Raw genomic sequence first — 25,891 nt, forward strand, 5'->3', positions numbered from 1 at the left:
GTCACCTCTATTGCGCAGACTGTTGTAGGCTACCTAGAGACACGAGCAGGACCAGAGGAGTCCAGTTACAGAGCTGATTCTATTACCTTTCACCTTAGAAAGGAAAATGAAGACCAGAGATAATTACCTCTATTACACATTACATCCTACTAGTCTAAAAGTATGACCTCACTTCTTTCTCTCACTATGGTCATGGACAGACTTTGGGCTTGAGTCGACAGAAAGTTTAAACACAGGGATCGAGCTGGAGAAAGGGGAAAGGGAAAGGAAAAGAGGAAAGCTGTCAGAAAGGAGTCACCGCAAGGCACGGTCCCCAGCAGGTGCTTTGGGAATGCTTCCCCAGGCAGCCCACGGTGCTCGCAAACTCAGCAAGGGTAAGATACCACCGAATTCTCTATTCGTATGGGCAGCCCTGGGCACCCTTGGGCCAGCAGCGAGCCCTGTCCACGTGCAGAGGAGGGACTAGGGTGGGTCTTAAGGTCCTGTGGTTCCTCTGGTCAGGCCCAGATTTATCCCTCCCCACCCAGCCCCGGGTCTTAGACGGGCTCTCACTAAGAACCGCCGCTAGACGCCCCCCTCGGAGGAGCCAGCCCCCCTCGGAGCAGCCAGCCCCCCTCGCAGCCGCCGCGAAGACCCGGAGAAGTGGAATCCACTTTGAAACTCCGTGCGGCGCGAGGGCCAGCGCTGGGCATGCTCAGTTGGCGCGGCGCGTCTGGCTGCTGCTGGCTCTGCGCTGGCCCCGCGCGGAGGGCTCCGGGGCTGGCGCGGGAGTCCACCCCGCCTTCTCCGCGGCGGCTGCGGGCTTCCAGAAGGCCGAGCAGCAGCCGCCGCCGAGCGCCTCGCCCCTGCCCTGCTCCGCCCCCCTCCTAGCCGCCTCCTACTCATCCTCCCTCTCGCCCTCTCTTCGGGAGGCGAAGCTGGTGCTGGCTTCTGTCGGCGCCACAGACCTCTGCGAGCCCAGCCAGGACCTGAGAATGAAACCCGGAGACCAGAGGACCCTTGGCGGTGGCTCTTTCTAATAACACTTTGCCTGAAGTGGGGTCGTGGCGGAGTTCCCCCTCCACCGCTCAATGCAAGCACTATGCGGACAGCAGTCTGCCTCCCTGCGCTGTGCCTGCTTCTTAATCTTCACGCTGCAGGTAAGGGGTGGCGGGGCGTAGAGCTGGAGCTGTGTATGAGATGGGAAAATGCACATGCTTGAGGACTCTAGGAAAAGCTTGCCTCGCCGAGAAAGCTGTAGAAAGGCAAAGCAGGACAGTACGGACAGGCAAGGGGTGAGGGAGTTGTGCACCTGTTGGAAGACTGAGGCGGAAAATTTAAGCTAAAATCAGCTCTCGATTTTTCCTTACCTGGTACGAATCGTAGTGAACATTTTGAATATGAACACAGGTTTGCTTCCCCTCCATCTAGACTCCCTCCCTAATCCTGTCTCAAGGCTATGCACTTGACTGCCAATTTTTCAGGAGACAGACAAGACATCCTGCTGAATGTAACCTTTTCTACTGCAGCGGCTACATCCTAAGGTCCCTGGGCTTAGCGAGAGCTCGCAGGGATGCATTGGCTGTAACCTGAAGGACCACATCTCCGCCCAAAAGATCGAAATACATGGTTCACGTTAATGATGCCGCTCCAGGCTCCTTTGGCCCCTGCTCTTGTCACTCGAATTTTCTAAGCCAATAAGAAGAAGGAAAGGTTTAAAATAGGGCCCCCTCTTCTCTTTCAGCATCATGGTCAGCGTCCGAGGGCACCAAACAAAAACCCAATCACAGTTTCAAGGCTGACAACGCCAGGGTAGGCACTGTCCCTGGGACAGATTTGGGGAGGACCGGCCAAGAGTGACAGTGAGACTGCGCCCAAATATAAACATATTTGACATCAGAACCAATATTAGATTTCATATGGGAGCAAACCTTAGAGGGTACCTGGGGAATTTTATATGCAATGCCACTACAGATCCTGCTTTTTGGATACATGCAGTCTCTGTGTAATGCAAGGACTTGCTGGACTGAATCCTTTATCATTTTTACACACACATGTACCAAAATAGAATATGGCAGAGAGATTTTTGGGCACCCTACTGCGACAGCAGTTGTCCATGCAGTAGTCCTGTAGCAACCAAAGACTAGATATTTTCCCCGAGTTCTCTTGTCACCCAATCACACATACTCATTCATTCCTTCGCCTAACATTTATTGAGCATGTATTATATCCCAGGGATAATGAATAAAAATAATGGCTGCAAAATCACAATTCTTGTGGTATCTTTTAAAAAGAGTGGGTGAGTTCCTTTCTTATGTGTGCAATAATGCAAGTAAAATATGGTACTTCCTCATTTCTAGCTTGCGCTTTTTTAATGTATTGTGAACCTCTTCAACAAGTAATACATGAGAATATTAAGGCTGTAGTTAAGTACACATGTTAATTGCTATAATTATGATGCTTTATTGTGAAAATTTCAATAGTTCTTTGGCACCTTTTAAAAACTAGCAAATAGCTTTGACTTGGTCATTAAGTTATTTGCAAACAGCTGTACTGCATCATTTTATTACTACGTACAGTTGTTTAATGTTGAAATTTGGGATGAAAATATGCACATTGGGTTGAGTTTTATTTACATTATTATGTTTAATGATAGCACTGATACAAACATCCATTGCCAAAAAAAATTTTTTAAAGAAAAAGCCTCAGTTCTTACCAAGTTTAAGAATGACTTAGCTGATCTATCAAAAATGTCAGTGTAGTCATTCTTGAAAACTAATATATAAGAAATTCTAAAGATTACACTTAATGTATCTTGAGCAATTATAGCTTCAAAGTTATAAATAAACTTCAGTCTAGGCAGGTGGAAAACATTTCTAAATTTATTGTAGGTGAACATTTGGGATGAGGAAAGTAGAGGATTTTGTTGATCAAAGGGGAAACCTAGAAGTCTGTAGCCCTAGATTATACCTGGAGCTCTGCCAAAGGGTGTATTACCAGAGACAAGCCTGTCCACCTCTACTTTGACTTCTTAAGTTGAAAAAAAAAATTCAACCAATTTGAAATTGATAAGGCAATGCATTGTTGGCCTATCATTTTCATATTTCAATTGCAAGATGCTATATAGAAATTAATTGTATTCATATTTAATATAGTGCTTTTGATAGGTGTTTTTTCACAGCAGATTGCAAGTTTAATAGTGTAGCTGTCTTGCCAGTTTCATTTTGAATGCATTTTAATTTTAAACAGCAATTTGTGGGTCACAAGCTGTCATCAGATTAAAATTCATCACAGTTATCTAATAACATTATTAGGACTTTCATTGGAACTGAAACACATATTTTTTGATCTAGCTCCTGTAGATTTGAGTAATAAGAAAGCGAATGGGTGGGAGACAAAGAGCAAGAAGTCATTGATTACTTGTTGAGTGAGTTTGTTTCTTTTACAGAACGCTTTCCTCTCAGGATAGAAGTGAGGCTTATAAAGGAGGGAAAAGAATTCTCTTTTTTCGCACTCTTTACTGAAAAGCTAATTGGTCCATTTTGGTTATGCCCTGGGTGCCAACAGCTACTTCATGCTGGTGGAACTGATAACATATTAGAGCCGTTTAGGGATGGGAGGAATTGGCTGACAGGATGTGAGTGCTCTACTCAGGCAACAAGGAACTGTTGCCTTCTAGATAATCATTCCCCTAATGATGGTAGCCAACTGTTTTCAACTTCAGTGCCATCTCCAATTATTTGGTCATGATTACCTAAGACACTATGCAAAATAATAAGCAAGCAAGAAAATAATAAATAAATAAATAAATAAATAAATAAATAAATAAATAAATAAATTCTGACCAACCCTGAGTTTTAACTGGCTTAATAGGGAAAAGTACTGTGGTCTCTTTGTAGTGTCCGTGGGAACAAAACGATGATGAGAGGTACAATACTGTGTAATTAACATCTTTAGGTAAAATAATTCTAATAAATTACTGAGCATAGAGCTTGTTAAATAACTCAGTTTCAACTCTTTCTATGGCAGCTCATTTTCCTAGATCTCCCTAACAAGGAAAGTTGTAGTTATTGTCTATCCAACTGCTTACTATTCGGGTAAGAAAACTAAGATCCAGTAAATGGTAGACAGTATTTACTTTAAATAGTAAATGTAACTATTTAACAGTTATGCCAGTGAACAGCATAGTCAAGATGAAAACGCATGTGTTCAGACCTTTGACTGTATATTGTATGAAATCATACAGTAGGAAAGGCCACCATTGAGTTAGTGGCCACCATTGAGTTAAGGCCACCATTGAGTTAGTCAAATCCTTTTTACCTAGATGTACTCATTCTTTACTCCTTCTATGAACCAATGTGATACATAAACTCCAGTTGAAAAGACTACTTCAAGAATATCCAAGAAAGTGTGCCCCAATAATATGGATGGTACCCCAAGATTTACAGAAAGCTTATTTTTTCCTTGGCTTTTCTCTTTCTTTGCCCAAAAACCTATGTTCTGTTTCAGGAGATGATATTTATTGAGTAGTGTTTTACTTACAAAGGAGTGAAGGTCTTAGGCTGTTAAAAATTGTCATGTGAAAGCGTTATTGTTTCTAGTGAATGTTTTGCTAAAAACCACAACAACAACAACAAACAACAACAACAACAAAACAGAACGTAATTTCAATGCATTTCTCTCTCTCTCTCTAAGCTCTGGAAAAGGTTCTTTCAAACGTTCACGTTGTTCTTACTGTTGAGCATTCCGGACAGCACCGAAGACTGCCTTCGATGTATCTTCTGAAGATACAGCTTCACTCTCAGAGAAATGCACAGTCAATTTCTCTAGTCTTTGAGAAAGAAGGATTCCTATGGTGAGGCCAGGAGGATCAGGGAAATCATTTGCAGAGGCACCACCTTCAAAAGAAAGGGTAGATTGATAGGAAAATAATACATTATTCTTTAAGATTTTAAGATGTCTTTTCTCAGTGAACTCCAGAATTTGTTTTTCCTGTTTAAAATCGCTCAACACAACCCTTACAATGGCCCAGGTTCTACCATATTCTCTTCTCCCATTATCTCCTTGATATCATCTCTCACTACTGTCCTCTTTTTTGTCTGTCTTCAGCCACATTGGTCTCCTTGCTATGCCAAGAAGATGCCAGGCACTTGCCCACCTCATTTGTTTTGCATTTTTCTTTGCCTGAAACACTCCACGAGTGCAAAACACTCTTTGCACGAAACACTCTTTCCATCTCTGGCTTAATCCCTTCATTTTAGCCTTCTACTCAAATGTTACTTTCTCAGGAAGGCCCTCACTAACTATCCTATTTAATATTTATTTCATCTTCTCCCCCCAAAAAACTTCAATACCCTTTCCTGCTTTACTTTTTTCCCCAGAGGTTTTTCACCAGTTTCCATATCATATATTTAACTTATTTGTTTTGTTTACTGTGATTCCTCCTTTCCCCTTTGAAATGTAAGCTCCTTAAAGACAAAGGTATTTGTCTGTTTTGTTTACTGCTGTATTTATTGCAGTTCCTGCCCAGCCTAGCACCTGGGGGCGGTGCCTGGCATAAAAGCTACTAAAGACTTAAATTATATTGAATAAATAGAAACAACACAGTGATATTTTTGGTCTCTCTCTTTTGCATTTAACTGCCTCTTGGCACCCATGCAAGACACACTTAGTCAACTTAGCCACTTCTAGAATGGACTTCAACAGAGCTCATTTATCCAACACTCAGGTTTCTCCCTAGGACCTCACATGCCCAGGGGACATACTATCTCAAACAGACTTTTCCAGCATTGTGAACTTAAGAACAATATGGATGGGCTTGCAAGAGACCAGAACTGCAGATCAACTCCTTCAAATTGATTACCAGATGCTATACAGCTCAAATACCTTGCTGGTTCCGCTATATTTTCACTTCTTAGTGAAATGCCTTGTACATACATGTGGGAATGGCTATTGTGATACAAAAGGATTCATATAGCTAATTTATAAACAAGATTTAAAGCACTTGGACAAACCTGTCTACTTCTTTGGCACATCAGAAGCATATATATATGTATACTGAACATCACACACTCCTAACACCTTGAAGATTGTGTGTTTTATTGGAGATCATACCCTGACTAGTGCCTTATAAAAATTCTGGAATGCATTATCCACATTTATCATTATCTTTTTTGTTTCTCATCTGTTTCTCTACCAACTCCAATCCTCATCTTATTGTCCCATTTATGATATGTTGAACATAATTAAGTTATCTTCTTCTTACCAATGAATATTTACATCATTTATCTAATTTTGTCTCTTTCTGAATTTGAGAATTCTCCTCACTGATTTCCATTGGATAGCCACTACTTTCTAGCTTCCCTCTTATCTCTCAAGCCATTCCTCAGTTTCTACTTTTAGGTCCTCCTCTGAGTAGTATTTAATGGTTAGCACTTTCTAGAATTTATGTGTCTACTTTTATTTCCCTCTCTGTACAATATCCCTGGATGATTATATTCAAATCTACATATCAAAGATTCCTAAATCCATATTTTAATTTCATATATTTCTCCTGAATCTCAGTCATGTAGTTATAATTGCCTAGGAGTCATGGGATATCCCACAAACACCTTATATTTATCTATTAGCATTCAGTGCTTCCCATCACAATTGCTCTTATTTCTGTATTTCCTATCATTGTGAATAACACCAAGATCCCCCACGATCACCCAAGCCGGAAATTAATAACTCATCCTGTGCCCTCCCTCCTTTACTGTGTTCATCTGAAGGGTCACCAAGTCTTCTCCACTCTCCATGTTCACATCACTGCCTTGGGGTAGGTCCTTATTTCTCATATAGTATCTTACAATACAATCCTCTTATCACATCCATCCCTCATAATAATGTCAGAGGTAAAACTTGAAAAAAAAAAGCATATCTGATCATGTTCTCCCCTTGTACAATTCTTTAATACAGCTATTTTCTTTTCTCTTAAAATAAAACCCAAATTCATTAGCAGGGCAAAGTCTTCCACCCTCAGGTCTTGGCTAATTCCATTCTTATTTCCTGTCATGGCAGCCATCTTTGCACATTATTATCACACTAAGACCAAATTTCTTTTGGTTTGCCATGCCTCTCATACTTTTCACATATTGGTCCATTTATCTTAACTACCCATCTCTGCTTCTTTTTCTAGACGACTCTTCCTCCCATTTCAAATCTTCGTCAGGCATTGCCTACTTTGAGAATCCTTCCTTTGATATCCCACATCGTTCAAGTAACTTTCCTGGGTTTTCCTTTGGGGCCCTCTATATTCTTCTGTTATTGTACTTAGCCTGTATATTGAAGCTTTTTGAGGATAATAATGGAATTGTAGCTTCTATACCATTTCCTAGAACTTGTTGCCTAGTATGCCATCAATGAATGTCCAATGAATGAATAAACGCATTCAGGATGTATTAGGCAAAATATATTATAATAAATTAAATTAAAGAGATTACATCTTATCTTCATAACTGTGAAGAGTAGAATTGATTTTACTATTGTTCCCTCAATCCAATTTACATTGATTAGTTACAAAGAAATGAAATGGGACAGAAAAGCTTTCATTTAAACATAGTTTGTAGGATAAGTTTGTGCACCCTGGGCATGATGATAGTTGTAGTGGAGTTGTGTGTTGCACTCCTCTTAGTTAGACATTCCTAAATGAGTTTCTTATACTACTTCAGGATGGGAATGAGATGAATGTCTTTATTTTAAATAGATCAAGGAATTAGATAAGACACATAGCGTGAGAGTTATGAACTAAGGAATAGATCCAGAACTCCTAATTTTGATTACTGATTGGTTATCATCTATCGTGCAATAACAAATATGAGTCACTTAACACATTCAAAATCAAGCGGAAGTGTGAGTTAGTGGGTTCAATATATCAAGACCCCAAATAATCCAATCTTCCGCTGCTCTCTCAAACAAAAAACAAACCATCACAGAAAATTTAGGAGTATTTGAATGGCTGTGTACATTTTGTTTCTCTCTTTTAATGTGTAGCTAAAGTGTTTATGGAACCATAAAATTTTTGGATACCATACATTTTTTTTCATATTGAAAAATGCTACACCTAAAGGGAGACATGCTTATATCTGAAGAATGGAGACTAGTTTATGAATTGTAAAAAGTCACTTTTTATAAAATGATGGCTCACACATCAAAACCCATGTATTTCCATTAGTACTAATGATAATATGGCTGTCATATTTTATGGTAAGTTTATTGCTGAATCTTTTAAAAACTGTTTACAAAGTCAAATTTAAAAGGTAGAGAAAGCCATTTTTTCCCTTTAAAAGGGGATTTTGAAAGATCCTACTTGGCCCATGAATGCATTCTTCATTTTCAAAGCACTTACAAATGCTGACACATTTAGAGTAACATTGATATTTCCCAGCATAAAGGATTTTAATAGCTTTGAAAAAAATATTTCATGGTAAATTATTATTTTAAGATCAAATTTCCTAATGTTTTTTCCCCAGATAACATCTCTGTAAAGTGTCTGCTATTGCAATGATATTTGCCACAGAGTGACAATTAGCAAATTTATATTATGAACGTTATTAGCACTTTCCATTTAAATAATTTTTTACTCGTAATGGCTATCAAGACTGTCCTCATAATCAAATCTCATTTGATTTCAATTTATTAAGATGTTCGTGTCCATTAAAATTGCAGCCGCATGGACCAAAAACAAAGCAAAACTAATTGTTTACATGATGCAGCAATGTATCTGTATCTGTATTAAACGTAGATCAATATGTTTAATTATACCGAAGCAAATGCCAAGTTCAGTGAGGACATGAATCATTTTATTCCTAGTTCAGGCCTGAAGCAATGTCCACGTGCTCATTTAAATGTGCACAATGGATTAAGGCAGCCCTTAACTACTGATCCTTGGAAAAGAGCACAAAATGAACACAGAATAAGAGTGTCTCACCAGCCTGTACAGCAACATGTACAGAGCAAGACTCTACTGCTCTTCTTTCACTATAGTAACGCCCCAACTCCTGATGGACCCTGGAGGGGAATTCAAGCACTATGCATAACTGAACAGAGCCAACTCCAATCACTGGGTTACTGGGAAAGATGCTCCATACAAAGAATGCTGTACATAATATGGTGAGTTAGCTTTAAAGCCCATCAATCCACTAACATGTGGTGTGGTTTTAAATTATATGCAACTTACTTGCTTTGCCTTGTTGATTCAAGACAGTATTTTTATTCTCCCTGGAAGAAAATAAAATAGCTTAAAGAGAGAAGTAAAGAGAAAATTAAAATAAAGGGGAAAATGCCATATTTTTAGATAACCTTTAACAGAATACCATAGTAGTTAAGAGCATGATATTGTGATCGGGTTCAAATCCACACACGATCACTTTCTAGCTCTGTAACTTAGGGCAAGTTACTTGATCTTTCTAAGTCTCAATTTCCTCTTTTTAAAATGGAGGTTATATATTATACAACTGTACAGTTGTGTATTAAATAGGATATTGTATGCTAACTACACTTAGTAAGTGCCATTTAAGTGCCAAGTATTATTTGATTAGGGGTAGGAGAGGTCGGGTGACAAATGATTAACTGGTATCTTGGAGCACTTTCTACTCCAGGTAAGAATAGTTGTTAATTGCGTGGTCCTCCCCTAGTAGAGGTTTATTTTTCAAAGAATTATGACAGAGCAGTGCCTTAGACCAGTGATATTAATTTCAAATGATGGAGGAAGGGACTAAGAATGGAATGGAAGTGTTGACTTAAGGGCCTACCAAGTGTCTCCAAATCTCTATCTAACTGTAGGCAGGGGGGACCAGGCAGGGGTCTCTTCAAGTGGCCACTGGACCTTGTTCTTCACCCTCCTCCTGCCCCTATATCCAGACATTTACATCTCTGTAATATCATTACTATGGCAATATTTTAATTTTCTAATGTTCATTTTGTTTGTTCTAATGTTCATTTTGCTATGTTTTAATATAATTCTTAATCTACTGCGAGAATTATCCTTAAAACAGACACGTATTTTCTTCTTTGTCTTGCTATTGGATCCCACCTTTCAAATCATCTGGAGGACTCTACTATAAAAATGATGGAAATAATTTATAATCTCTGTAACTATTTGTAAGTAATATTTTAGCTGTTTGCATAACAATAACTGAAGTATAAAAGTTAGATTTTACAAATGCACTGCTTCATTACTCAGTAAGTACATGTGGAACTCAATTCCTATGATTTCTTCAGAGAGTAGTATTTCTCAGTCTTCCAGCCACATGATCATTTTTCTGTACTTCTGAATTTCCCCAGAAAGCATATCTTGATGAAGTTCTCTTAATGGCTGTGTAGGATTTAAGAGATAGTAGCATTCACTCTTGTCGACCTCTCCTGCAAATATCCTTCAGCTCAGTTCTTCAGGAATGGGGGCTGGGGCGGTGGGGGCTTCTGACTGCATTTGTCTGAACTGACATAAATCTCACTTTCTCCAGCAGAGTCTGAGGCCAGTGGTCTTAACCCCATTCCTTCCTTGTGACTTATGTCTAGTCACATTGTCCCAAAGGGCACTGTCCTAACTGTATTATGCTGCACTCTAACATGCATTTATCAGATGAAAAATAACTCTATTAAAGCTGGGCAGAAATCAAGAAACATGAAACTCGTTCATTGTAATTTTGCCACCGGCACATAGCACACAGTGGATTTTTCCTGAAATGACAGTCAGTCCTGCGACTCCCAAATAGAGTTGGTTATTGTGCAGCTCAACTTTGGGTGGATAAGATAAAGAGGAAGAAGTAAGTAGTTACAGTGGGTTGGAAGTAGGAGCAGGAACTACATCTTCTAATGGAATATTTCAAGAAATATGAAGGAGTGTTTATATCAAAGAACATACAGAAAAAGTTTACAAGATGCCTTAATTAAAATCATTAGGATTCAGGTTCTCTCCTACATAGAGAAGAATAGAGCCAGCTCTATGAGATAGACTAATTACTTTGGTATTTAAAAAAATATATAGATATACTAGACACATCACTGGTCAAACATGTGAAACATTTAAATAGTCTTTTAGAGAATGACATAGCACTTCCTCGTGGGATTATGTTTTCACATCATAGATACCTGTGCTTAGACCAGATTTTAGGAAAACCATTCCTAGAAAGAAGTTCCTTCAGTGACAAGCTCATCCAAGCCTTTTGTTTAACAGGGGCCATAATGGTTTATAATTTTTATAAATTCCATAGTTATCTTGTAGAAACTCTCATTTTGTTATTTTTATTTTTTTACTTTTTATCACATAATTGCTCATTTGAAGATGAACCTTTTTTTTGTTTTGTTTTTGGTCAAATTTGTTGTCTGCTGTCAGGCTACAAAACCAAATAAATGTTGTACATATAAATACATACATACATGTATGTTGTTAGAATGTAACTAAGACACGCAAACTGAATTTTATAAAACTGACTTTATAGATAAACAGGGCCATATGTACTCTTTCAAAACACTGGTGTAACTTTCCATGAAAACACTGGTAGGAGTGATCATATGTTAGAGCTGGGAGGTTATCCTAAAAGACATCAGCTGTCACATCTGGGGGGCACTGCAGTGTTCATCAGGAAGAGTCAGGGTTATTATGGTGGTCCTTGTAACTGGAGATTAGTACTGTAGTGACATCTTGGGTTAACCATTACCAATAGAATTGCAGAACAGCTGAGAGAATAGTTTAAATGTTAGCCTCCTTACATCCAAGGATATCGTTTCTGGAAATCACTGCTCCTATAAGTTCCCAGAGGCTCTTTTATTGTACTTGGTCTATTGATCTAATTGATTAGACCCAGAGAGAAGTAGTTGTCAGTCATAGTATACATCAGACATTTGGAAAAGAACAGTGGCAACGGTGTATGACACACTGACTGGTGGGGAAAAAAAACTTGAACTAAGTGAAAAACAGTCTTTTGAGTCTGATACATGAATGTTGGTGATATGCATATAATTTTGTTCTTTCTGGAAAAAATCAAAATCATGGGAAAACATAAACTGAAACTTGACTATAGTCTGGACATTTATTGTCTTAAATTTAAAATAAATGTAAAAAAATCACAAATTTCAGAGGATACAAAGTAATACATTATAAAGGATCACTATCCGTACCTTGTATATACATAAGTTGCATTCTTTAAGGGAGGGTTTTGAAGATGTCCCAAGAGGATATATGGAGGAAAGCAAATTTCATTAAGGGGAACTGGAGGCTAACAGCAATCTTAGCTATCTTAGATGAAGCAAAAACATAACAGTAATATAATTCATTACATCAGAAAAAAATTAGAAAAGTGAGTATAACTGTAAAGCTTTAGGTGTAACCTTTTTTATTTTCCTTATGGAAAGTAAGTGTACTTCTTTATTGTACATATGGAAAAACTTATCTCTTGAGAAAAAAGTCAGAATCATGCAAGATCCAATTGAGTTGGGGCTTCTCTTTTACTGAAGTACAGTGCATTCTAATCTAGTCATAGATATACCAGAAGCATTTTCATTCTCTGAAGAGAAAACTGAGGCTCAGCTGTGAGGAGACTTGTTCAGGCTTATATAGATGGAGGTAGGGGTGTTGCAACTAGAATCTAGGTCCCTTACCTCCTGGTCCATTGCTTTTTTAAGAAGTATGTTTCTTTCCTTTCTGGCTATCATTAGTAGGCATCTTCTATATAGACTTTCATTGGTACTCCTGTGTATTTTTAACATTTTCCTGAGAGGCGTTTACAAATCAGATGAGAGCCTCATCTTTTCTCCTGTAGAAATTCCCAAGGGACTTCCCTGATGCTATCCATTTATATCTACTTTCTAGAAAGGAAAGTGCTGGCAGTGCTTTAAAAACAATGGTTATCCTTTCACAAAATGATCAGAGAACCAAGTTTCCCTTTTTTGATTGTTCACTTTTTCGGGTCTCTGAGAGAATGCTGCTTCATCCTTTTGTTCCTTTCACAGGTTACTGATTGACCCTTGCTGCTTGAGGATTTATTCTGAGATGGTGCATGCAAGGCCATTCTACCTGGTGCATCTAAGAGTTACCAACCCTGAATCTGAAATAATGGATCATAACATACTCTAACATAACATTGTCATTTTATCCATTGTTCTTTTAAAAAAAATTGTTTAATGTTTATTTTTGAGAGAGATAGAGCACAAGTGGGGGGAGGAGCAGAGACAGAGGGAGACACAGAATCCGAAGCAGGGTCCAGGCCCTGAGCTGTCAGTACAGAGCCCAACGCAGGGCTCGAACTCACAAGCTGTGAGATCATGGCCTGAGCCGAAGTCAGACACTCAACCAACTGAGCCACCCAGGCGCCCCTATCCATTGCTCTTTGTTAAAGATCTCTTCAGAGATTACCAAGGTCATATCCAAAGTGAAATTTAAATCATGGAATTTTATGACCATCAAAACTGGCTATTTGCACATAAATGCTGTTTCAGTGATCTAACTACTTATATTTTAAATGCAGATGAGTATCTTTGAAAAGCTATTTGCTAAACATTCTGTGAGACACTCTATCCCTTAGGGGCCTGAGACAGTTACCACTGAATTCTCAGTGAAGATGAGGAATCCTACTACACATCTCAGATCTCAGATCAACTTTATCTCAAGAACTGTTTCAATCTTTCTCCATTTTTCTGAAACGTAACTATCTTTCCTCCTTTGTCCTCTCGCTTATGAGATGGCCTCACTTCTACACAGAGAAAATAGAAACCATCAGAAGATAACTTGCTCATTTTCTGCCACCAGATCCCTTAACATCCCAGCATGGCAACTTGCTTCATCAAAGTCAGCAGGAGAGAGTCTCCTAGCAACACAGAAGTGATATCTTTTTTACCTAATCAAGAAAGTAATATCCCATCACCTTTGCCATTATCTGTTGGTTAAGAGTAAGCCTAAAGTGAGATCCAGTATTAGAGTCATAAAAGGAAACAGAAAAGTATGGAACAGGGGTGCCTGGGTGGCTCCGTTGGTTTAATGTCCAAATTCATCTCAGGTCATGATCTCACAGTTTGTGGGTCTAAGCCTCACATCGGTGTCTGTGCTGACAGCTGGTAGACTGAAAGTCCCATGTGAGAAACAAGAGGATGAATCCAGTATGCAGGAGATGGACTGACCAGGAGAAAGAGCAAGGCACCTCATTCTCTGACATGGTAGTATGGTTACTCCCCATAACAGGTGCAATTAAAGGTAGAGGAGAGAGCAGTTACAAAACTTATCTATCGTTTTCTCTTACGTTTGAAACAAATGGCAAAGAGCTCTATCTCATGGTGAAGAAGCAGGGCCAGGATGAAAGGGATGAAAGTTAAAGAGTGAAGAAGTTGAAGAATCAAATGTGTGCAACTTTGAGGTGTCAAAACTCTAATTGTTAATAGATGAAAAAGAACCAAATAGTTAACTCCTGTATTTTCTCATCATATATTCCCATTTCAAATTCTTAATCTTCAAACTTGTTTATAATCCACATTTCAGAAGTCAACTGTACTGAAAGTATAATGAAAACGAAGACAGTGTATCCTTTTAAAGTAGACTATGAAGTACAAACTCCATCTCCTTCAAAATTTCCGTTTTTCCTCTTTTGTAAAGGGTGGTGTACTGGAATCAACTGGATCACTGTAATCCTGCATGTCAAAAAAGTATTATCTTAGTAAAATAAAATAGGTGTTCTCAATAAAGTTGGCATCAATTACTCCCTAAATAACATGTCCTTATAAAGCTTCAGAATCCAAAATGCCTTGGTGCTCCAAAAACAAAAGAATATTTGATGAGACAAAATTACCATTTATAAATATCTCAATAATCAGGAAAAGAGCTGCCATTATTTACAGGTTATAGTGAATTATTTTGTTGCGGCTTTTTTTAAAATTTAAAGTTTTATTTAAAGTAATATTTAAAGCTGTTATTATAGAAAAGCTAAAATGGACAGTCTTTATTTCCAACATAAATGGGAAGGAGGAATAAAAAGTGATAATTTCTAATACGCTGCCTATAAACCTAATCCTATATTGAACAACCCAATATGGAATATCGCATTTTTCAATATGTACTGTTTTCCTGATAACACTGTGAATTTTAAAAGCATACCAAGAGACCACATATGAATTATTTAAATTGAACAGTGCTATATAACAAACTTAAATAAGGAACAACATGCAGATGCTCAATATTTCAAGTGATTAAATAAATGAATGGAGTAAAATTTTGATGTACAAATACCTTTTAATCATATAATAATTTTGAGGGTGTAAACCAAAAACAGTGTAATAAAAAAAATTTAGGATTTTTCTTCCTGTGTTATTTTGAGAAAAAAACTAGCCAAGAAAATGATATATACTAAAAATGTATTTACACGTATGAATCGAAGTTAAGGTGGCTGACACCTTAACTCTGTGGAAGGGACACTACTCTGATATGAGCACCCTAATGACGTAGAGGGAGTGGGGGAGAGAAGAGAGGATGGTGTAGGTACGGAAGGCAGTGGGAAGGTGGGCTGGAGAACCCCACAGAGGTAAAAAAAAAGGGGGCGGATTAAGCAGGTGATACAAACTGCTATTAGGAGCTGCAATTCTAATCCAGGAACAAATTTAGAAAGATATGTGAATCCAGAGATGGTCAAGATTTCAGTCAACAAAACTAACCTTTTTAAATACCATAAAAATGCCATAAAAATTTGTAAATGCCATCTTATTCACTCATTTATCAAAAGCTATAAAATCACATATAATCTGAAATTGTTTCTATTTATAAAATTTAAATGCCACTTATAGTTCCTAAATCAGTTTACGTAATATTTAAATATAAACACTGTATTACATATGATTTTAAGTGATATTCCCAAACTCACATTTGATGTTCAGTATGTATAATACTCCCAAGACTCTCCAGCCTCCCTACATTCAGATATTATATTTAATGACAAGAATATATGACACAGGCCAGCAACAGCAAGCAACATCAAATAAAAATAAGCTTCGCAAATGTTGCTAGATTAATGCTCCAATCTCTAAAAATTAGTATTTAATATCACCATCATCCATCTCCCTCACTTCATCTACAACACATCTTTCTATTCCAGGACACCATTTTATTTTTTCCCCTTAAAATTGTTTTTTACATTTTTTTATTTAGAGAGAGCACATGCGTGTCCATACACACACACACACACACACACACACACACACACACACACACGAGTGGGGGAGGTGCAGAGGGAGAGGGGCTGAGAAAGAGAATCTTAAGCAGGCTCCACACACAGCGTGGAGCCCGATGCAGGGCTCCATCCCACAGCCCTGGGATCATGACCTGAGCTGAAATCAAGAGTCAGATGCTCAACCAACTGAGCCATTCAGGTGCCCCTAAAAAATCTTTTTTATATGAGTATAATAGACACACGATGTTACATTAGTTTCACATGTACAATGCTCACCACAAGTGAAGCTACACTTACCACACATTATTACGTTATTAAAACACTGTTGGCTATATTCTCTATGCTGTGCTTTTTATTCCCATGCCTTTCTGACTTATTTCACTGAATATAATACCCTCTGGGTCTCATCCATGTTGTCTCAAATGGCAAGATCACATCCTTTTTTTATGTGTAATATTCCATTTATGTATATTTGTGTATATTAAAATATATATATATGTATATGTATATAAAAAATATCTTCTTTATCCATTTGTCTATTGATGGACACTAGATTGTTTCCATATCTTGACTATTGTAAATGATGCTGCAATAAACAAAGAGGTGCATATAAAAAAAATAAATAAAGTGAGATCCAGCTGTCAATGGGAGGGGATTATTTTAAGGATGTGAATACCAAGTGTGGATCACAGAGTGCCATCTGAAAAGTCAGTCTACCACAGTCTCTTACCTTCTTTTTCACATCTCTTCTCTTAATTTCTCTGTGCTGATGTCTGAATTGTCACCTAAATTTTTCCAATTTACTAAATCTCTGTTCAGTGGTGTCTACTCTACTGTATAACCCATACATTGCGTTTCATCAATTACCTTATTTTTTTGTTTCTATGATTTCCGCTTGGAATGAGACATGCTTATTCTCTTTTACTTAAATCCCTTACTCTTATCTTCTTTTATCTCTGGGTGTTTTAAATCAACCTATTTTAAAGCCTCATTTATTTTTCTCTTTTATTTATTCTTTCTTAGATGAGAATCTTCCCACTTACTCCATCTTCTGACTGTCTCTCATGCAAGTAGTCTCAGTGTGCTTTGTAATTTTTAAAATCTATGAATGTTCTTCAGTGGGATTTATCTTCCATGGTAACACGTGGAAGTTGCATTTATATACTTATTTCTAGAGACATCACTATGAGAGTGATTTTTCAGTGCCTATAATACATACAAGTTCAGAAACATTTCCTTAAGTTTTTCTCTCTTCCTTGGTTTTTCTCTTTTTCTATTACCATTCCTTCTCACTTGTCTTTGCTTCCTCCTTCAGTCAGTTCCCTGACTCAAAATATTAGAATTCTAGAGTGCTCTGTCCATAGTCTTTTCTTCACCATCAGTATCTGGTCACTTGGCTTTAAATTTTATGTGTATTGGATGAGTCACAAATCCATCTTTCTCTCTCCAACTATGAACTACACACTTAGTTATTAAATTTCTAATTCAGCAGTTTGATATTTAATAGGCATCTCAATCTTAACATTACTGAAATATTTACTTGAGTGTATTCATAATGCTGAACTGAAGGGGGTAATAGAGAGGTGGCATTTGAAGATAGAGAAGACAGAGCTAGTTCCAGAGACTAGGTCAGTGGGCCTCAGCTTCAGAGTTTGAATGTGAGAAGAATTTAGTTATAAATCCAGATTCCTAGGCTACATCGCCAGAGATTCTGCCATGGCCGTTCTAGGCTGGGATCTAGGACTCTGCATCTGAATATCCCAGGTGATTCTGTTGTGGGAAGCTAAGCACAACACTTTGAAAAACTTTTTCCTACCTGATGGTTATAGTGGGGCTCCTAATATTATGCTGCCTACTTTGTTCTTGTTACTTAAGGACAGGGAAGGAGTTAAGTCTTTTCACATACACAGCTGGATAAGGCTGGGAAATTTTAATTGTGTTACAATTACTCACAAAATTAGATTTTTTCACCTTTCCTTGTAGGCCAGTTTTAGCACAAGAGAGATTTGTTAGACTCACCTATCTTATTTAAGTAAAGTGGCTCTGACAAGGTTTGCTAAGATTGATAGTGTATAAAAAGAAAGATTGAAGGTAATTGTGTAACTTTCTCAGTTCTATATTCATCTCTCCTCATAAATCTGCATTCTCTGATCTTTTAAGCTGCTTCTTTCTTTCTTATTGAAATTCTCCATTCCCCACTATTTTATCTTTTACTTTCTGAGTCTTCCTAAACCTGTCTTTTTTTGCATGTTAATCTTTATTAACATGCCTATTTCAATGGTGCTATCGTGGCAGGTATAGTTTTCATGCTACTAACCATTATAGAAACCTCTTTTTTGGTAGGAGAGCCGGTCTGTCACGTGAGAAACCCAAATTCATTCAAGCATACAGTATGCCTTTCCCAAAACAAGAGACCGTATTTAAAAGAGGAGTATTAAAAAAGCCAACTAAGATAAAAATAGTATGCCCATTTTATTTCTTAACTCCAAGTTGACCACTTCTTTGTTGCATTTCACAATATTAGATTCAGTTCTCATAGAGGGGAGGGAGAAAAGTGTTCACTTTTCAGAAGTATAGAAACTTCCAGGACACTATAATATTATTGAGTAAATTACTTTCAATAAAATTCTAAATGGACGTCTTGTGGTCAGAAAGTCAATATACATCTAAAACATTTTAGCACCAATCTCCATTAATAAAACACTGCAAGAATAATAACATTGAAGTACCCTGTTGTGAATTTCATAATATTATATATGTTCCTAAAGACATTTTCATTTCCAAATCTGAGGATCTCTTATCAGAGAAACAATTATTTCAAGGTCATCATTGCCCAATCATCATCTTTGGAAAATTATGGTAGCTTGATTGCTTTTTAAAAGCTTTTAGTATATTTAAGACGGGGCGCCTGGGTGACGCAGTCGGTTAAGCGTCCGACTTCAGCCAGGTCACGATCTCGCGGTCCGTGAGTTCGAGCCCCGCATCAGGCTCTGGGCTGATGGCTCAGAGCCTGGAGCCTGTTTCCGATCCTGTGTCTCCCTCTCTCTCTGCTCCTCCCCCGTTCATGCTCTGTCTCTCTCTGTCCCAAAAATAAATAAACGTTGAAAAAAAAATTAAAAAAAAAAGCTTTTAGTATATTTAGCAAACTCAAGATTGAAGATACAATTGGTATATATTACAATTTCAGAATTCACATGAAATATAATTGTGATTTGAATAATCTGAAAGGCTGAAGTCACTGGTACCCAAAGATGATTCCCAAAGTGTTATGTCATGGAAGAAAGCACTTAAGCCAACTAAAAATAACCTGTCTTTATATCCCTAAGTGAAAGTTGAAAGCATGTTGGTAAGACAGAATTGCTGAAGATGATAGAAATATATGCTGGTCACAAAAAGCTTGATGGAGGGCAAAAGCTGTAAAAACTAGCAATTCCTCTACTATAAATATTCAATAAGAATTCTAGGCACCCCAGAACTTTTATAAAAAGAGGTAGGTAATTTTCTAAGGACAGTATTTGTACCACTTCTTGTTTCTGTGACCTACCAAAGGAAAATCTGGGTGACATTACTTGTGATACGTTTACTCTGCTTATCATCTTATATAGAAGATCTTTGCTTTTCTAACTGATGCTTGACCTAGTGATATTCTTTTGGGTCACGTGTACATGTTATCTATTTCTTCCTGTGCCCAATGACAAATAGGAAAAGGAGTTAGACAAGTCAATGGATATTTGCCTAACAGAGAAATAAAGGTGAATGTATCATGGTATCTGGACAGCCATATTACTAAGGAGAGAATGGTTATTGTTACAGAACGAGAAGTTGCTGAGTACATTCAGATTGCTACCTTCAGCTTAAAATATTCTGCAAGCATTTTAAAAAAATCATACATTGCTAACTATAATACAAACAAGATAAGTGTAAAAAAGAATTGTATTAAAGGCTATTGATTAAAGGGAGGAAGGCTTGGATATGACATTAATGGTTATGCAAATCATAACAGATAGGGCATCCAGGAATAGAAACTCAAATGGATGTTAGAACTGGGAGTATAGATAAAGGAGGAAGTTCTGGACTGAAAGATGTGTAAGAATATCTAATAAATAGGACTTTTTCACACTACACCCACTTCTGTCCACCCGAAGTCTCTGAGATGCCTCCAGACCAGCCAAGTGTGTCCTATTTGTGGGATAATGAAGCAGGGAAAAAGATGGAAACCAACTGATCTAAATTCTTCACAAGTCTTAAAGCTGCCTGAGGACAGGTAATTCTCTTTATCAGATATTTCTACTCATCTCACTGAATAAGATCTTTGATTTTTGTTTTTTGCTTTCTCACCATTTCAGGGTGCTTTTCCAGAAATAATGATCAAGTGTTGGCAATTCAGCAGAAGAAGAGTGGAAAGCCAGTATTCACTTATCACCATTCACAAGACATTGAGAAGAGCCTGGATATAACTCCACAAAAGATATATAAGCATACCTATCATTCCTCTTCTAAAGCTCAAATAAACAAACGCCACCAAATTGTTAATTCAGCATTTCCAAGACCTGCGTATGACCCATCTCTCAATCTGCTGGCTATGGCTGGTCAAGATCTTGAAGTGGAAAACCTTCCTATCCCTGCAGCAAATGTAATTGTGGTGGTAAGTGTTTTGTTTAACTGATGCTGATGCTGATGCCGATACTTTCCTCTGTGGTTGATTCTTGGAAAAAAAAAATCAATGGTGCATAGTTATCACTGGATCTCAAGGATTATTTACCACTGTGCTTCTCATTCTTTGATATTTCTTTTCTTTTTTGGTACTTGATTATTGTCTCTTGGATGCCTCTTGAATGTAAGCCCATGAAATAAGAAACCTTGTCTGTATCCTCTGTGCACAGCAAGGTGCGTGGTACATAGTAGGCGGTCAATAAATATTTGAGTAAAAAAATGCTTTAGGAAAGCCTTGCAGTTATAGTAGGTAATACTCTGCACTGAGCCTCTGTCTTCTGTGACAATCTGTTCAGCAGACAGGGCTTAGTCTCAGTTTACATAACTAATTAGTACCTACTGAAGATCTTCTAGCCACTTGTCTTAAAATTGTAATGAATGAAGAGACTACTGAAAGGTGGAAGTGTACTAGAGGGGGAAGGTAGTTTTCTGTCACTGGAATAAATAAGATGGTTTGGGAGTAATTGATGGATAATATTCTTAATATCACTGAAGAGGCATCACCCTTTATTAATCAAGATAATGCAGTGGTTCCATTGCTCATATTTTCAGGGTATGTAACTCAGGCCAGAGTTCTCCAATTTATGGAAGTATCATAGTTTAAATACATACTTTGAATACAAGTTCGACACCCTGTTTAGACTATAGTCCCTCTTAAGTTTAAAATCACAACAGGAGGATTCACATTAAAACTGCAAGTCAGTAGCTAAATGACTGCTGTTGCCTTTTTGCCCCCAAATGTAATCAAATATGTTGACTTTTGAGGCCAAGATCATTGAATGAAGCCATGTTTACATTTTGACAACCTCTCTATGAACCAAATGTAGTTAAATTTAATAAGCTTTTTTTCTTTTTCTTTATTTTTTATCTTCTACACGTAGGATGCTTTACTTGATCTTGAGAATCAAAGATCCATTCATTGATGTTTTCAACTAGCATACACTGAGTATTTATTATGATCCAGTTGTCATTTGGGGGATCCAGAAAGAGACAGATGAAATGGAATCTCTGGTTTTGCTTGGCAAATGTTTGAGGGGAAATGTCGGTAATTCAGTAAAAAATCATCAATTGAGAACACAAGATGAGCTCTTGTTACAAAATATGTGGGTCACTTGGCCTCCTGAGGTACTCGAACAAATTTTGTACATTTACATGAGTAACAGATGTTCTGAAGGTGAAAGCCACGTACTCTGTCTATTCAGTGAAGACAAATGATGTTAACGATGTGGCTGTATCTGGATATGCCTGTGTTAATACTAGGGGCTCATGGGAGATATTTCCTCTGGTGACCATCATATTCCCATAGTCATCAACTCTTGAAGTCACTGAATTGCCATTCAAGAGGTTTGTTCTATCTTGTAATGTCATGCACTCTCTAGTTAATTTAATATTATGGAGGATAAAAGGCATCAATGAGGAATTTTGGCAGGTCATTTCACTTTTAGCTTATTCGTGGTTTGAAGACTCATGAAGAAGCTGTGCTTTTTCTTCTGAGTGATGATTACATGGAAGCAATAGGCGAATTTGCTGTATTAGCCTCCCCTAACCTCTTGTGATCTAGTCTCTAATCATGCTGTGGCTTTGGTAGCTTGCAACAATTGCTAGTGTCAGTGTTTCATATAATCTATCAACATTACTTATGCACGTGTGATTTAGTAGGAAAACCAGAGAAGTGGGGTTATTTTTAAATAAATCAGTAATGTTCTGCTTACTCAAAAAATAGATGGTCAACACTCCGTCAAGTGTTAGCTGGTATGTGTATATATATATATATATATATATATATACATATATATATTATTTAGGAGTTTACATATATAAAACAATATATATAAACAATATATATTGAGGAATATTGTAGTGCTAGCAAAGAATTATTTTATGGCTTAATTTATACCAAAATGAGCAGCGTTCATGAGTATGTTTCCTGAATTAGAGAAATTATTGGTTTTTTTTCAGCCAGAATAAAAACACCAGTGCCAATTTCCAAAAAGTGTATGTAACTTTCAAGACTTCCATTGAGAGGAAGAGATGACTTTTTCTCTTCCTAAATGAGAAATTTAAAAGGGACATGGAAGATGTATGTGTCACTCCTCCTTCTCAGATTGTCAGTTGTCTCCACAAAGAATTTCATTAGAGCATTTGTCCACAAATGATTTTTTCCATTTTTTTCTTTCTTTTATGATCAGGAAAATCTGTAGTTTATTTATTCCAAGGAAAGAACAACACAATTAGAATGTTTATCCCAAAGAATGCTAATTACATCCCACAAGCTCAACTAAGATGTGGTTATTAGGATTTCTGTACAAATGGAATACAGAGGGAATATGAATGTCCTCAAGGTCAGGGCTGTAGTAGGAGTAAAAAAAATTGGCTTTAAACAAATATGTGCTGGAAATTCCATAGTCCTACATCAGGCAGCAAGCCCCCAACATCAGGAAGGAGAGAACTTAGGGGTATGGATGAAAACGGTAGAGTGGAACCAACTAAAGGCTTTTCCGGTTCAGCAAGGTCCATATAGGTTGCTGAGTGAAGAATGTTCTAGCCTGGAGAAAATCTGAGAAAACTGGGACTAGAAAGGCTTTGGAATGAATATAAAAGTTGGGACATTATGACTTACTTCATGGAATGTTCTTCATAGGAAGGAAAATAAAAGGAAGAAAAGGGAGGAGAAGAGCTAAGAAGAGGAGGAAGCAGAGGAGGATGAGAAAGGAAAGTGGAGGGAAGAAGATGGGAAGGGATAAAGGAAAGGAGAAAAGAAGGAGAGGGGCACCTGGGTGGCTCAGTCGATTGACTGTTGGACTCTTGGTTTCAGCTCATGTCATGACCTCATGGTTTGTGGGATCGAGCTCCACATAGTTCCACATCAGGCTCTGTACTGACAGCATGGAGCCTGTTTGGGATTCTCTCTCTCCCTTTCTCTCTGCCCCTCCCCTGCTCGTGTGCACACACATTCTCTGTCTCTCAAAATAAACATTAAAAAAGAAAGGAAAGAGGAGAAAAGAGAGGATATAGGGACAGTTCTTGGGGCAGAGAGAAGACTTCTGTGAGCACATAAGAAGATGATGGGGGAGTTTCCAGTAGCCTTAGATGGCCTCTGTGAGTTTCCCAGACTCCTAAAACTTTTTGTCTTGCTCACCACTCACCCAGACCAGCACATAGACATTCTCTTGTTTTATGACACAAACTCTCTTTGAAAACATTTTCATCAGGCAATTGATTCAGAAGACCCTTAAAACCAAATGCTTTGAATAATTCTGGCTTTCAGTTACATCCTGAGTCTGTGTTATGCTTCACTTCATCTTGGTTCTGCTGTGGACTAGTTTTTGAGGTTCATCTTACAAGGGAAGAGGTAATTTCTAGATGAGATTTGAACAGCTTAGAAGGTCCAGCCTTGACACAGTGAATAAAGTCCAGCCTTGACACAGTGAATAAATTTTGTAATGTTTAGTGTATTTTATGTTTTGTGGACAGGTAATTGTTGAACACTTTTTTAAAAGACATGTTGTTTTAATCATAATTTTGTACTTGTGTAGGAAATATCCTAAAAGGTGGAGTTAGCCTTTGTACCTACTGTTGAAATTCTGCCATGTCAGGGAAGGTTTATTAGTTAGAAATATTTTGTGGCAAGTGACAAGAAACCAGTCCAAACTAGAGAAAATTTTGTTGTTCAGGTAACAACATTTCTGTAGTATATATAGCTTTAGGTGTGGTTTGATCAAAGACAAATAATTGGCCAGCTTCAGTCTCCAGGTCTGCTTCCTCTGGGGTAACTTCATTCTCAGATGGTTCTCTCTTGTTCATCTCCACATGGTTTCCTGAACCTCCTGGAGTTTTGTCCTTGCAGGTTCATTTTTAGTGGAAAAGAATGACTCTTTCACAACCATCAATAATATCCTGGGTATCTCTATGACTAGGGCAATTTAAGTTAATTATTCACTTCATCCCTGAACAACTTGCAGATAAAATTAAGCTAATTATCTCAAACCTAAACTACATGCTCCACCCCCTAGAGCATCCCTAAAAACTCACAAGCTGTTTATGGGAGGGGAGGTTACTTGAATAAAAATTGGGACACTGTTAACAAGCAAAGATAGACTAGATGTCAGATGGCAGTTAAATAAATGTATGCTAGAGCAAAGTGTCTGGACTTCAATTTCTATTAAAACACAATAGCCCCTTCAAGAAGTAATGAGGATAGGAGGACTTACAACGTGACCTCAGGAATGTGATTCTTGTACAAAATGGGTGACTACGGTTATACTCTCTGACAGTAGCCCAAGTAGGCAGCAAATTTACTCTGACAGAATAGAAAATTCAGGTTCCTGGGCTATGTCCAAACACCCAGACTATTTGCCAGTTAGGACTGTGATTTAGTGCAATCTGCTAGACACATGATATTATGTCTCAAGAGTGTCTCAGATTTGTGAAAACCACTGTAGCCTGTGTACTTTTTGATGCTGACTGCTTATATGGCGGGGAACAAGAAGGCTGTATTGAGTGTAGGGGAAGCAGGTGCATGGGCTCATTCCTGAGCTAAGTGACTTGCTCATGCTGGGCAACCCACAGAAAGTGTGATTCAGATATAGGCTTTGGGAAAAATTATGAATTATTTTGTGTGAAGGGTTTTGGGATCAAATACTAAATACCAAGTCCAAAATGCTAAATGGATGTAAGACGCAAACCTACTGTAATATGGAATATGACTCAGATGTCTTCCAATATAGTCCTTGGGACACTTATCCCAAGTTCCTAGAGGGAATAAATATAAGAGCCTGAGAGAACATGTACCATGGTAATAATACATTTGTTAAATAATAAAATATGTAACTCTTCTTCTGGATTTTCAGATAAATGTAGTTATATCTCAGAAACTTCTTTTCTGTCTTCCTTGAAAGCGGTATTTTGTCTGTAGACCTTACCAACTTTGTCATTTTGGATTTGATCTGTGTAGCAGTTATTTATTGTTGCACAATGTATTACCTCAACATTTAGCAGCTTAAAACACAAAA

The 25,891-nt window shown here is 37.7% G+C and overlaps 1 protein-coding gene across 1 annotated transcript in view; it reads left to right on the top strand.

Annotated features, from left to right (window-relative positions):
- Positions 1–805: 805 nt before the first annotated feature.
- The window catches only part of PTPRR (protein tyrosine phosphatase receptor type R), a 244,827-nt gene continuing 219,741 nt past the window's right edge, over positions 806–25,891 (top strand). Inside the window, exons 1-2 of the mRNA XM_040491425.1 lie at positions 806–1,139; positions 20,513–20,811. Of these exons, the coding sequence (XP_040347359.1) occupies positions 1,082–1,139; positions 20,513–20,811 (357 nt within the window). The 5' untranslated portion in view covers positions 806–1,081. The remainder of the gene's footprint in view (positions 1,140–20,512; positions 20,812–25,891) is intronic.

The sequence above is a fragment of the Herpailurus yagouaroundi genome, unplaced genomic scaffold (assembly GCF_014898765.1).
Source record: "Herpailurus yagouaroundi ecotype Mexico unplaced genomic scaffold, PumYag 182, whole genome shotgun sequence".
Classification (NCBI taxonomy): domain Eukaryota; kingdom Metazoa; phylum Chordata; class Mammalia; order Carnivora; family Felidae; genus Herpailurus; species Herpailurus yagouaroundi.